Below are 11,959 nucleotides of genomic sequence, written 5' to 3'. Positions count from 1 at the left end.
TGGGAGCTTTTTAGTTCCGTATGCAGACAGTGCCAAGCAATTTTCAACTATAACATCATACAAATATTTTTCTAGCCAATTTTCTAAGAGACAGAGCTGTTTCCTTGATACTGCATGTCCTTATCGGTTAGGCAAGAGCGCTCTAGTTGAGTATCATGCACGTTATGGTAAAGTCTGACAGCAACAGCGCTGCAATTTACTGCGTGTATTCTACGTGGCATGCGTACACTCATACGACTACCTCTCAAACAATGTAAGTTTCTTTAGCTTAGTATACGCATAGCTACTGCCATCAGTATGTTTCACAATTCAAATATGGGGCGATCAGCCACTGGGAAGCCTTAATCCTCATCATGTGCCACGGCACATATGACTTGCTTCTGCAGGCGAGGAGTGAAAGCATGAAAGCATGTGCAACTTAAAACTGTTGACTATTTAAGTTGGTTATTTTCAAGGTCAGGGCCCGAAGTTGCGTATAGGGCTATGAGGGACGCCGCATTGGAAAACTTCGAATGATTTTTAAGCGCTTCTGTTCATTAATGTTCCCCACACACCCGCCGCGGTAGCTTAGCGGCTATGATATCGCGCTGATAAGCCCGCGATCGCGGGATCAAATCCCGGCTGCAGCGGCCGCATTTCGATGGGGGCGAAATCTTAAATGCCCGTGTCCCATGCGTTGGGGGCACGGCAAAGATCCCCTGGTGGTAAAAAATTAATCCGGAGTCCTTCACTAGGGCGTGCCTCATAATCAAATCGTGGTATTGGCACGCAAAACCCAGAAAAAAAAATGTTCCCGAAAGAGTACGGCAAAGAGTGCTTTTGCATTTCACCTCCATCGCAAAACCGCGTGATCAGAAGCAGGACGTTATAGCCCCTCAGCCATCTCAGTGTGTGACGTATAAATAGCGCCATTCCTATTCTTTAATGAATTGCACACTCTAGCTAGGCCCAAAAGGAGTTCGGCTCGTTTTAGCATTTTCAATCGGTCAGGCATTTGAAATGTGAGCCACTACATGCTTTTTTTTTTTTTTTTTTTTTTATGAAGGAGAAAAACGAGATACCATGTTCCCTTACAACCGCGACAAGTCATACACTATCTGTGCACGCAAATACTTGAGACGTGCTCCTTGAAATCGTACGACCAGACATCGGGAGCATCGGACAGCTGTATAGGCAGAAAGAGACAGATTAAATCGCAAATATGCTTTCCTCATGCTGAATAAGATTCGTCGAAGGCACGCATACGGCTCTTGAGAATATAAGCTTTGATCATGTTCTCAAGTGCACTTGAAAGTAGGGAACAAGCGCTCTCGTGCAACGCCGACATTTCATATGCAGTGCAGCTGCACTGATGCTCTGAAGTGGCGTCATTGTTATCTCTTGAATGTCAACGCGTTCGCGTTCCCGCAGTACAGGCCTCCACATATAAGTTGTCGTGGGACGCGCTTTTCTCCACAATCCCAGCTATCCTCACTTCACCACTCTTTTCCACGCACGAGCGACCAGCACTCGCCAACAGACGCCATGGACGCCTACGTCTTGGGTGACAGCCAGCAGCTGAGCGAATTCTGCGCTAACTTGGGCCTCTAGTCATCATGGCTATTCCAACCTTGCTTTTTCTCGTCTCTTCCCATTCTTGACATGGCAGCGGCCACCTCGAAATCATCACGTAAGTGCACGTACCGCATTTCGTTTCCCACACGTCGTGGTTCACGCTCATTGGCGATTAAGCAACAGATGGCTGATTTGCCAAATAATTCAAAGCTGATTGATTTATACACAAATCTACGCATATTTCTTAAAAAATAAATTATTTACTGATTGTGACTGTCATACCATAAACGTTTAGTGTTTGGATCCGCATCCTTGTTCAAGATAACCGTCTAAGATGAAGGATGAATCTAGATGCGGTGGATCTGGGGCAGATATGTTAGGCAAATTGCGGCACCTCAAATGCTCTCGTCAGTGTCAATTTCACAGTACTCTGCCACGTTGAATACGTTTTTATGGGCTGAATTCATTCCAGTGGAGACATTATTGTCTGCATTGAGGGATGACCAGCCTGTGAACTAGTGAACGAGATGATTGCATTTCAAGTAATCGTAGCCAATGAAAGAGCGGATTCGTGCGCCTATAACTCAACAGTTTCCGCTGATGCTCGTTGGCGGTATATGAGTACATGCCTTCTGGTTCACTATGGCGTTATCTTGGCACAAAGGGTTTAACAAGAATGAAAGCGAGGACTCGTACTGGTGTAGTTGTGTATTCTTGCCCTTATTGGGATTGCATCTTTTTTTCCAGGAATGTAGTACAGCAGACTGAACAAACTATCCGATTTGCAGCTAAATCTTAGTGGCATTGATTCCTTCGTTGCAAAATAAGTAGTTGTTGGTCAAATTATAGGCGTGCGAATGATGCATTCCCCTATAGGTCAAAGCCTATGCTGGCCGACAGACAGGCTAACTTCTCTAGTTAATCATTAAAGACACATTTTCCCGGTTTTCCAAGTGATTCGCGTGGTATTGACAAGATATCGAGTGACAAATAGTTATCATTTATCTGCTGTGATATATCGTTTCAGGAACAAAAACGAACGCAGAACGTCCAATATGCCTCCACTAGAAAAGCACCGGGACTGACGCACTATGAAGAATGGAAGCCTCTGAAGACCACGATTCGACAAAGCGTCATTACACAAGCGTCAGATGCCCGGAAGCAATCAGAAGAAAAGATTAGGCAACTACAGAGCTCAATAAATTATTTGTGAAAAAAAATAAAGCTTTCGATCCCATGTTCAAGATGTGAGATTTGTATTGAGTTACAGTGACTAAAAGTGTGATCTAGTGCTATAGTGTATTTTGCCTGGCCCACTAAGACAGCTTTGTTTCTTGAACGGCTCACAGTGCGAAGGAGTACCGGTCCACACTGTGGCATTTAGCATGTGAAGTCCTAGCTTTTCTTACTTGTTGGCTTGCTATAGCCTGTCGTGCTCTTTTATTCCCTGATGATGTTTTAAATACTTGTGTAGCCATTCTTCAGCGGTGCTTGCGCAGTTGCAGCATAGGTAGAACTTGAACGCTCATACGTACGCCCCCGGGAGACGACATACCTACCACTTTCCTTCATGTGCCAGCTTCGGATAAAATGTTTCAGGCCAATGAAGTACTTTTTGGGCGTATATCAGGGCAGCAAATATAGAGGGACAAAGACAGGCATTGCGACGAGAAGCGGACTGAGTGCCGTTAAGCGTGACTTGCAGTTAATCCTTAGCGCTACAAAGTTCTGAGGAGTGACAAAGGCGTTTTCTTTTCACGTCGTCCACAACTTCAGTGTACCAAACGTTTTTCAAACTGCGTTCCACACGGCCCGACAGTAATATGTTCAGGCACGCTGTGGCCTAGAAAATGTTTGCTGAATTAATTATACAATGCTTAAACGATTATAATGCTGAAAACTGTTCCACTCACCATATGATTCGCAATACGGTCGATATAGTTCCACTGCCAGCAAGATAAGAATTAGCGCCATACCTTTGAAATTAAATAAATAAGTTAGGACACAAGTGAAAACTTAATCGATATGCCAGTGGAATGTTCTCGTATGCATCAGGTCTCATATGCGATAATATGTGCGAATTGGTGCAATTCCTGAAGTCTAGAAACCTCAGCGACCAACTGCGATGCTGATGTGCACCTCCGGATCAAGCGCCAACCTCAATGTTCTTTCTCCTTTCCTTTTAACAAGAGTCCTGCAAGTCGCAGCCGAGACGTCACAGTATACCACCATTACTATTGCAAAGTCATGAACGCATTGAACCGCTTATATATACATTGCTATCGAGAACAGCAAGAGGAGACAAAATGATTCCGGAGTAAAGGTTGAAAGAAAGCTAGGATAACAAAAAAAGTACTATAGCGTTACATTTTCGTCTCGTTACCATTTAGTACTAGCGACGAAATGAGTACGCAGGAAATATATTGTTATGGAGATATGTGACAATGCCAGCACTCGCATCCCACATTATTGCCACATAATCGTGGCGGCGCGCAGGCAAGAACACAGCGAGGCAAAATCGAACGATAAGCTGTAACAGCTCATTGGGTGAACTTTTGCCCGAAAGCTAAGCGAACAATAACTCGGCGGCTGTGATGAGAGCTTGCGCAATTGGGGTCCATCGATACAATGCCACCGTACTCACCGGTTCGTTATTTATGCATCCGTCGGCGAACATTTTCGACGCAGCGAGCGACCAAGTGCTTTCTAGAAAGTGCTACAATCGACTCGGAGAATTATTATTATTATTATTATTATTATTATTATTATTATTAATATTATTATTATTATTATTATTATTATTATTATTATTATTATTATTATTATTATTATTATTATTGATTTGAAAATATATACATTTGACAGGAAATGGAAAGCGAGGAGCAGGCGGGCAACTGCCACCGGAAGGGGCACAACGCCTGCCTACTCTTTAGAAAGGAGGAGATAGAAATGGAAGATAGGAAAAAGGGGAGGAAAGAAAGAGCGAGATATGACGTGTCCAGATTTTTGAGAAAGGGCAAGAGCATTGAGGACACAGGCATTATGTTTAAATACAGGGTGATCAAAAAGAAAAAGTAAGGGGTTTTAGGTGTCAGAACCACGGTCTGATTATGAGGCACGACGTAGTGGGGGAGTCTGGAATAATTTCGACCACCTGAGGGTTCTTTAACGTGCACCTAAACCTAAGTACACCGGTGTTTTCGCATTTCGCCCCCATCGAAATGCGACAGCCATGGCCGGGATTCAATCCCGCGACCTCATGCTTAAAAGCCCAACACCATAGCCACTAAGCAACCACGCAGGGTTACAGGGTGATCATTTTTAAGTCTTACGGGATTTTTTTTAAATCGCCTGCGGCAGATTGCATATTTTTTGTCAACGAGCTAGAGTGTTCGAAGAGGTGGACATTAACTATAGTCGAGTACAACTTAAGAAGACAGGAGAGGCCCCGCCCAGATGACCGAAGCACAGCAGCCGATTTCCTCCGCGACTAAAAACTAGTCCCGCTGACGCGACTCTCCCCGGCTTGAAGCGTGGGCAGCCATGTTCTACGTCGGCGGGGACACCGGCCGTCCGGCTCATGACGCAAGTCTTTAGTGCGCGCCCATTGGTGGAGGCTCGTATGCATCCGCCTTTGACGAGGCAAATACCGCTGCCTTCTAAAGTTGTACCCGACTATAGCATGAAAAATCGAAGCACATACTCAACTAATTGCCAAAAATTGACTGATAAACATCTTAATTAATTGCTTGACGGCACATATTGCAATTTATGAATTGTAGTCGGTAAGTTTAGAAGATGCATCCACTTGAAATAAATTTTCAGGATGACACCGGTTCCGAGATATTTCCCAAAGTGTGGGACGAAATACATGTGCGTTCCAGTTAGTTTTGTGCTTTAAAACATAAAGAACATTTTATTAAAAAAGTAAGTGGACCAACACTGCATTTTTACGGTGAGTTTGATGGCGCTTATGTCCGAATTGGTTTCATTCCGGAAATTCGTTCTGTATACGCCTGACAAGCAAACCGGCTACAATTCTTAAACTGCAATATGTGCCGTAAAGTAATTCATTATGAAAGTAATTAGTAGTAAACTTTGGTTAAAATTTTGACTATTCATTCGATTTTTCGTGCAAGTAATGTCCGCCTCTCTCAACTATCCCGCTCAAGGACTAAAATTATGGGGTCTGCATCAGGCTATTTTTAAAAATTGCATAAAACTTAAAAATGGTCACCCCGTATTGACCCTTTTCGCGGCGATCCCGTGGGCTCTGCCATGTTTGATCACGTGGTGACGCGTCCATTCCTTGCCTCAACTGCCTCCGTTGCTTCCTTGTTTACAATGGAAGTGTATGACGCCGGCGCGGTTTAGAAAACCTCTGTTTTGGGAGATATCGTAAACGGTGACTGGGTGAACGACACGAAGCTTTGATCACAGCTTAAGAGGACATGCAAAAGCGCTTTCGGAGCTGATTAACCTATGTCCAAACGGCGCAAGCAGCGTATATTGTGCTTTTTGTAGCGTTAGCTACACTGGCCTAGCCAAGCCCGTTTCGCGCGGCACATCAAGAGCCGTGCTGCGCATGCGCAAGGATCAGTGATGTCACACGGCTTGCGCACCGGAGCCACCGGAGCCGGCACCTCTCGCGCACTCCGCCGCCGCCGGTCTGCGCATTCCAGAGGAGTGACGTCGTAGCCGTGGTAGACGCACTGGCGCCGGCGCGCGCTCGCTGTGCAGTCGCCGCCTGACACTGCGCTGGAGCCGCTGCGCTTCTGACTGGCGTTTGCCAGTGTGGTATAGCCATGGAGAAGGAGAGCGCAAATGCTGCTCAACATCGCAGAAGAACGGAGAAGCTTAACTCATCGGATCCCGAAGTAGTTGCCTGGCAATTACCGGTTGAGCGTAGGAGACAACCAGGAAAGCTAAGAATAATCAGCTGAACCTTTGCTAACGCTACGTATATCCTGGCATAGCCGAGCTAAGCCACTGCAACTTTTTCTAAAAGCGGGCCGGCTAAAAATGTATTTCAAGCTTTCCAAACATTCCGCTCATGAATTGAATCAGGATTAGTGTGTTTTGCTCTTTGTACTTTTTTTGGCAAATATTTTGAAGCAACGGCTTGTCAGTTTCTGACACAGCGAAGTTCCTCGGTGCTGCCACTATCTGATTATTTTCTACCTAATCGCTCGCGGGTGTGCTCAGTTCCGATAGATTTGTTCTTGCTGCGCTCAAGGCTTGAAACGTAGCTGTTCTGCACATTGAAATACCTTGTAGCAAATGCGTATCATCGCGAGTAACTCAATTACTGTTGTGGACCATCACGAAACATTCAGCTTTGACCAATCGTGCGCTATCGATGTAGTACCGTCACTTATTGTGCGTATATAGTGCGCATATATTCAAGTGTGCGCCCATTCACTTATTCTTGACACGTTCGCGAAAGAGTGGGTGTAAGTTTCCGTGCTGGTTGGGGTAGATGTGCGTAAATACTGTGCGCGAAATCTACTATGACAGGAGGCGGCGCTACTCCCGTTATTGTTTAACGAGCAGTACTCACTCTTGCCGACGTACCGGGGCCGAAGTCCTTTGTTTGAAGGTTAGCAATACAACGCAGGCGGATGAGCAAATTTGTGTATCCTCGAGGCGAGCCGTACATCTCGAAGTGCCGGAAACACGTACGGACAATTGCAGCAGCGGTCAGCAAACTTGGCCCCACATATTCATTATATTCCTTAATATGCAGGTCACTATTTTTGCAGCAAACTACTGCACACGTCTTCAATCCACATGATTGAAACCAGAGTGAATGGAGCACAGTGCGTTAGCGATAACTCAGTCGCATTTCCGACAGCTGATCGCACAGAAGCAAGGTAGAAGCGGAAATGGTTTCGTTTCGTGCGCGGTCGCTGAGGAGACGTATGGCGCGCCGCCGTAAGCGCCATCTCGTTTCTCTAAATTAAACTGCTCCGCGAAAAGGGTCAATAGATATACTCGCGTGTCGCTGCGCGAAAACCGAAAAGCGATAAGAAAGCGCTAGTACCAATGCGCGCGATCAAAACTTAAACGCACGTGGCAGTGCTGGCAATACCTTCTATCGCGATAATTTGTTAGCGTTATCTTATTTGAGCACGTTTGGTGCATGCGCCACTAGCAACGTGCAACGTCACTTGAAGCGCTTCCAGTCAGTTCCGACAAATGCGTAATGTTATACGGCATGCTTTGCTTGTTTACGCTGACAGAGATAAATATAATCCTCCGAGAAGCATATCGCCAGACGGTATCATCGAAATCACTTCAGAAAAAAAGCGTGTTGGCTAGGTTATGACTCTCGTCGATCAACGTCATCGGCGCAGGTGCGACATTTGTGGCTCCCACTTCCGTAAAGAACTACTGTCAGTGCCACTATATCCGTGCTAGCTGCCACCAAGCACAGAGCGCTCCGGACGACAAGGTAAGTCCAGCCGTCCGATCCTTTCATGACACCATGCTATCTACCCTACGCGGTGCGTGGCCCTATTTAGGTGCCAGACGATCATGCACTTGAGAATCCGTGCTGGAAAAGGAGCAGTCCGCACGGGCGAGAAAAGCACCGGGCACAGCAAAGCCCATTCAATGGTCCATTTCTCCTCTAAAATCAGGCGAACACAAACGCGTTGGCTTACTAAATTGTCGAGTACAATTTAGTAAGCCAAAGAGTACTCAATTGCGGTTTGACTTCGATTACACCCGCGTAGCAGCTAATTGGTTACTCACGACGGTGTCTCGCAGGCCCAATGAAGTTCATACTAGCACCGTCTTGATTATAGATTGCCGACGTGAACACTTTATTTTTCAGTGCAGCGACACAACTTTTGCGTGAGTTGTCGAAACTATGAGAAAGCCTATAAAGTGCTCTTTCCTGTTCGTAAGTTGGCCTCATACATTACCTGTTTACGGCAGGAACACACACGTACATTCCCTCCGGCCGAAAGAGAACCGCTGAAGTGGTATTACATTTGCCAACGAGCTTTGACACAAGCTTGCACTCGCGTAGCCCTATAGATGCTCAGCTCTGATTTACTTAAGACGTAACACGCATACGTAAGTGATTTCTTTTTCCAAAATGTTGCTCAGCTATTGGTCTGAAGTCAGTCTTGGCAATATTATGATTAGCCATAGGGCTAGGGTTACAGGTATGGTGATTAACGTAACCCACCTTTTTGCCCTGCCTTTCATTATTCCACATCGTATTCTTTACTCGAGGAAAGCTTTATTTTTAGTTTATTTACGTGCGTTCTCGCGGAATTTCCGCATAGGTGTATCAGGGTTATTTGCTCGTCTGCCCAGAGGCATGCGACTCTGCCTTGGTAAACGCAACAGACATGTACACCGCATATTAACGCGGTATCCCCCACTGCGTATTGTGATCGATGAATTTACACGAAGGACCAGGCCACTGTTTTGGCTCGCGTACACAGCGTCAGATGACATTCCGCTTTTCAAAATTTTGCCTTGAGCACGCTGAGCTGTACCCGCCACGGTGACTTAGCGGCTATGGTGTTGGGCTACTAAGCATGAGGTCGCCGGATCAAATCCCGGCCGAAGCGACCGCACTTCAGTGGGGGCGAAATGCAAAAAACGCCCGTGTCCCGTGCATTGGGGGCACGTCAAAGAACCAGTGGTCAAAACTAATCCGGAGCCCCCCACTACGGCGTGCCTCATAATTAGATCATGGTTTTGGCACGTAAAACCCTACAATTGAATTAAAGGAAACGCTGAGCTGCCGATCGTGTTCTCGAGACATGCCAACTGATATTTTCACCGCCGGGTCCGGTAGCGGCTCGGCGGCGGATCGCGTAGGGCCCCGAGCAAAAAGTGTTTTGCCTGCAAAATGAGCAGCTTTCTTGCTTACTTCCTGGCGAACCTGCTTTGTGAACTATTTCACTTCAAGACGTAGTAGTTGCAACATATGCTGCGGTACATGAAACTCTAGCCTGATCACTGGTGTCTTTAATGGATGTATGGCAGTATAATTGCTCAGACAACTTTTGAAAATTACGTGCAATTTCGAAGCACCTCAAGGAACATGAATGAAAGTAATAATTTGCCTATTTTAGTATAAGTGGGGAAAGTAATAAAAAAATCTGAAATATACAAGGTATGCTCCTGGCTTATAGTTCCCAACTTTTGTAAGTCACACCACGCAAAAAAGTTATTATGAAGCTGTTTGGCGCCAATACTGGCCTTAGTGATGCCCATGATATGCCGGAAAGCAGTATCTCCTCAAATGTGAAAACTAGTAAGTTCCTGTTGTAAAGGGAGCACTTGTTTTTACTCATTGCAGCAGGCACCTGTATTATTTAGGCTCCCGAAGCAATGGTTGTCAAATCAGGGAGCAGGCAGAAGTGTCCTCATGCTTGATTAGTGCATTCGATTAGCTTTACTGTGCAAGCAGGATGGTCTAGAAAGTGCACGTTAAACTGGCAGTGGAGCCTTCAAGTGCTTTGTTGAATTCCTGTGCAGTGCTTTAGAGTAATGTGGAGCGTTGCACAATATTGTGCAGTAATGAATATTGGCGCTTGCAGAGGCGGTGTTCAAATAGTAAGAGATTAGGCTGTTAGTCAAGCTTCCATCGAAGGTCAGTCTGACATCGACTGCGTGCTTTTGTTTGAGTAAAAGTTCCACATGACGCGAAGGATTGCTCGTAATAATTTGTACATAAGCTGTCGAAGCGCTGATGGATAAAAGCAACCCACATTGGAGAAAATAAAGTTACGCTTGATATCATTCCAAACCAATTATCAAAATAACACGCACTCGTGAGCGTCTACCGTTGTTCGCGACGTCGTTAAAACAGCTACGTGCCCGATCAGAAAATTGACAACCCGAGAGAAGCATCTGTGTCTTCACTGCTACTGCCATTTAAAACTTATGTTGCCGAGTCGACCAAAGCGCAAATTTTGCGTCTTTTTACAGAAGTGTTAGGATCACTGGATGCTTCTTTCGACGATACCTCCAGTCGAAGGTTTATTTTTTCAGGCTCTCCAATCTGCCGAAAATTGGCAAATATGACAAATAGCAATAGTTCAGTCGTCATTCCAGACGATGCATGTTCTTGCTAATAGAACTCCTACTGAATTGTTTAACAAGAAAAAAAAACTGTTGATCATATTGACCGATGTCTATAGGCGCGATAACGAAAGAGTTAAAAAAAAGGTACCGCGTAATAAATCTGGCATGTCCGATATACTTGAAACTGCATTCATGTTCACTTCTTGACACATATCTTCTCCGAAAGGTTTAACACCAACAACGATGGCGTTTCGCTGGCCCCTACTCGTCGCCGCAGCGGCAACTGGTGAGTAACTGTTCTACCTTATAGAGGTCCTCAACGAGCAATCACTTGATGTGACGGGCCTTGTTGGCGCAAGGCGAGCAACGCCCGTGTATTAACAACGTGTACTATGGGGTGGTGGCGTGGAGCAGAGGTAGAACACTCGGCCTCTAATCCAAAGGTAGTAGGTTCGAATCTTAAATCAATCCACTACATTTTCAGGTTAATTTTATCGGCAAAAAGAAAAATGCCGAGAGCCAGTGGGGCTGTGCTAGTAAAGGTGCAACCAAATTAGGAAGGCCCACTAAGCTTCAACAAAGGCACTCCCTCACCAGAAAAGGAATTGGCCTCCCTGGTGCAGTATACGGCCCCTACCTCCCTCATGAAAAAACAATTGCAGGGAGAGGCCTTCGTCCTGCAGTGGACATTAATATAGGCTGATGATGACGATGATGATATGGCTAAATGCTACTTAGCTGTCGTGCTTTGAGCACAAGGAAAAAATGTGGTGCAGAAGACGTGGAACAACAAATGTTTGCGTGTGTGTGGAGTCTTCTGCTTTTGTTGCTGCGGTGTGCAAAGCTACCGCCAGAAGCTCCAAGTTACTAGTACTGTCCCCAACACTTTCCAAGTAACTGAAGTGCCCGCATTGCAGCATGCGACTTGAACGCATGGCCAAATGACGATGTCACACACTCGCACAGTGACTTGGCTCCTTTTCTGTGAATGCGCTACCCAGAGCAATAGCTTCAGAGGCCACACCTGCAGCCGTTAGTTTTCTCGCAGGGCTGGAATGCCCCTTGAGGTAGAGCTTCATGTGCGCATAGGACCATACCGGAAAGCCTGGCCAAAAGAAATTTCCCTCCTGCCATGATCCTCAACTTTTCCTCACGCTGTAATCGTGAACTTCAAAATGAAACGAGGGAGTAGAAGCAACAAATTTCTTGTGGCAGTTCTAGTTATGCAAACGCGCAAGGTTTCTAAGCCGCTGAGACTGTGGCTGAATCAACTTGACTTCGGGTCTTTTGCTGGGTACCCTGTAAGAATTTCGTGGCTCTTATGTACAAAAAGTTTAAAAGGGAACTTTTT

The 11,959-nt window shown here is 45.7% G+C and overlaps 1 protein-coding gene across 5 annotated transcripts in view; it reads left to right on the top strand.

The window, feature by feature from the left end:
• Positions 1-1,297: 1,297 nt before the first annotated feature.
• Positions 1,298-11,959, top strand: part of LOC119441168 (uncharacterized) — a 43,139-nt gene continuing 32,477 nt past the window's right edge. Inside the window, exons 1-2 of one of the 5 annotated variants that reach the window (XR_007465650.1) lie at positions 1,298-1,669; positions 2,582-2,757. Coding sequence is in view for 4 of the 5 variants with exons in the window: in XM_049661879.1 (XP_049517836.1) it covers positions 1,642-1,669; positions 10,835-10,894 (88 nt within the window). In the remaining variant the exon portion in view is untranslated. Of the gene's footprint in view, positions 1,670-2,581; positions 2,758-7,820; positions 8,009-10,834; positions 10,895-11,959 lie in introns of those variants that run through there. The other 4 variants (XM_049661879.1, XM_049661880.1, XM_049661881.1 and 1 more) reach the window with 4 other exon arrangements.

This window comes from Dermacentor silvarum, chromosome 2 (assembly GCF_013339745.2).
Source record: "Dermacentor silvarum isolate Dsil-2018 chromosome 2, BIME_Dsil_1.4, whole genome shotgun sequence".
Classification (NCBI taxonomy): Eukaryota; Metazoa; Arthropoda; class Arachnida; order Ixodida; family Ixodidae; genus Dermacentor; species Dermacentor silvarum.
Note: the sequence above shows the minus strand (reverse complement) of the source record. Positions and strands in the feature narration are given on the sequence as shown.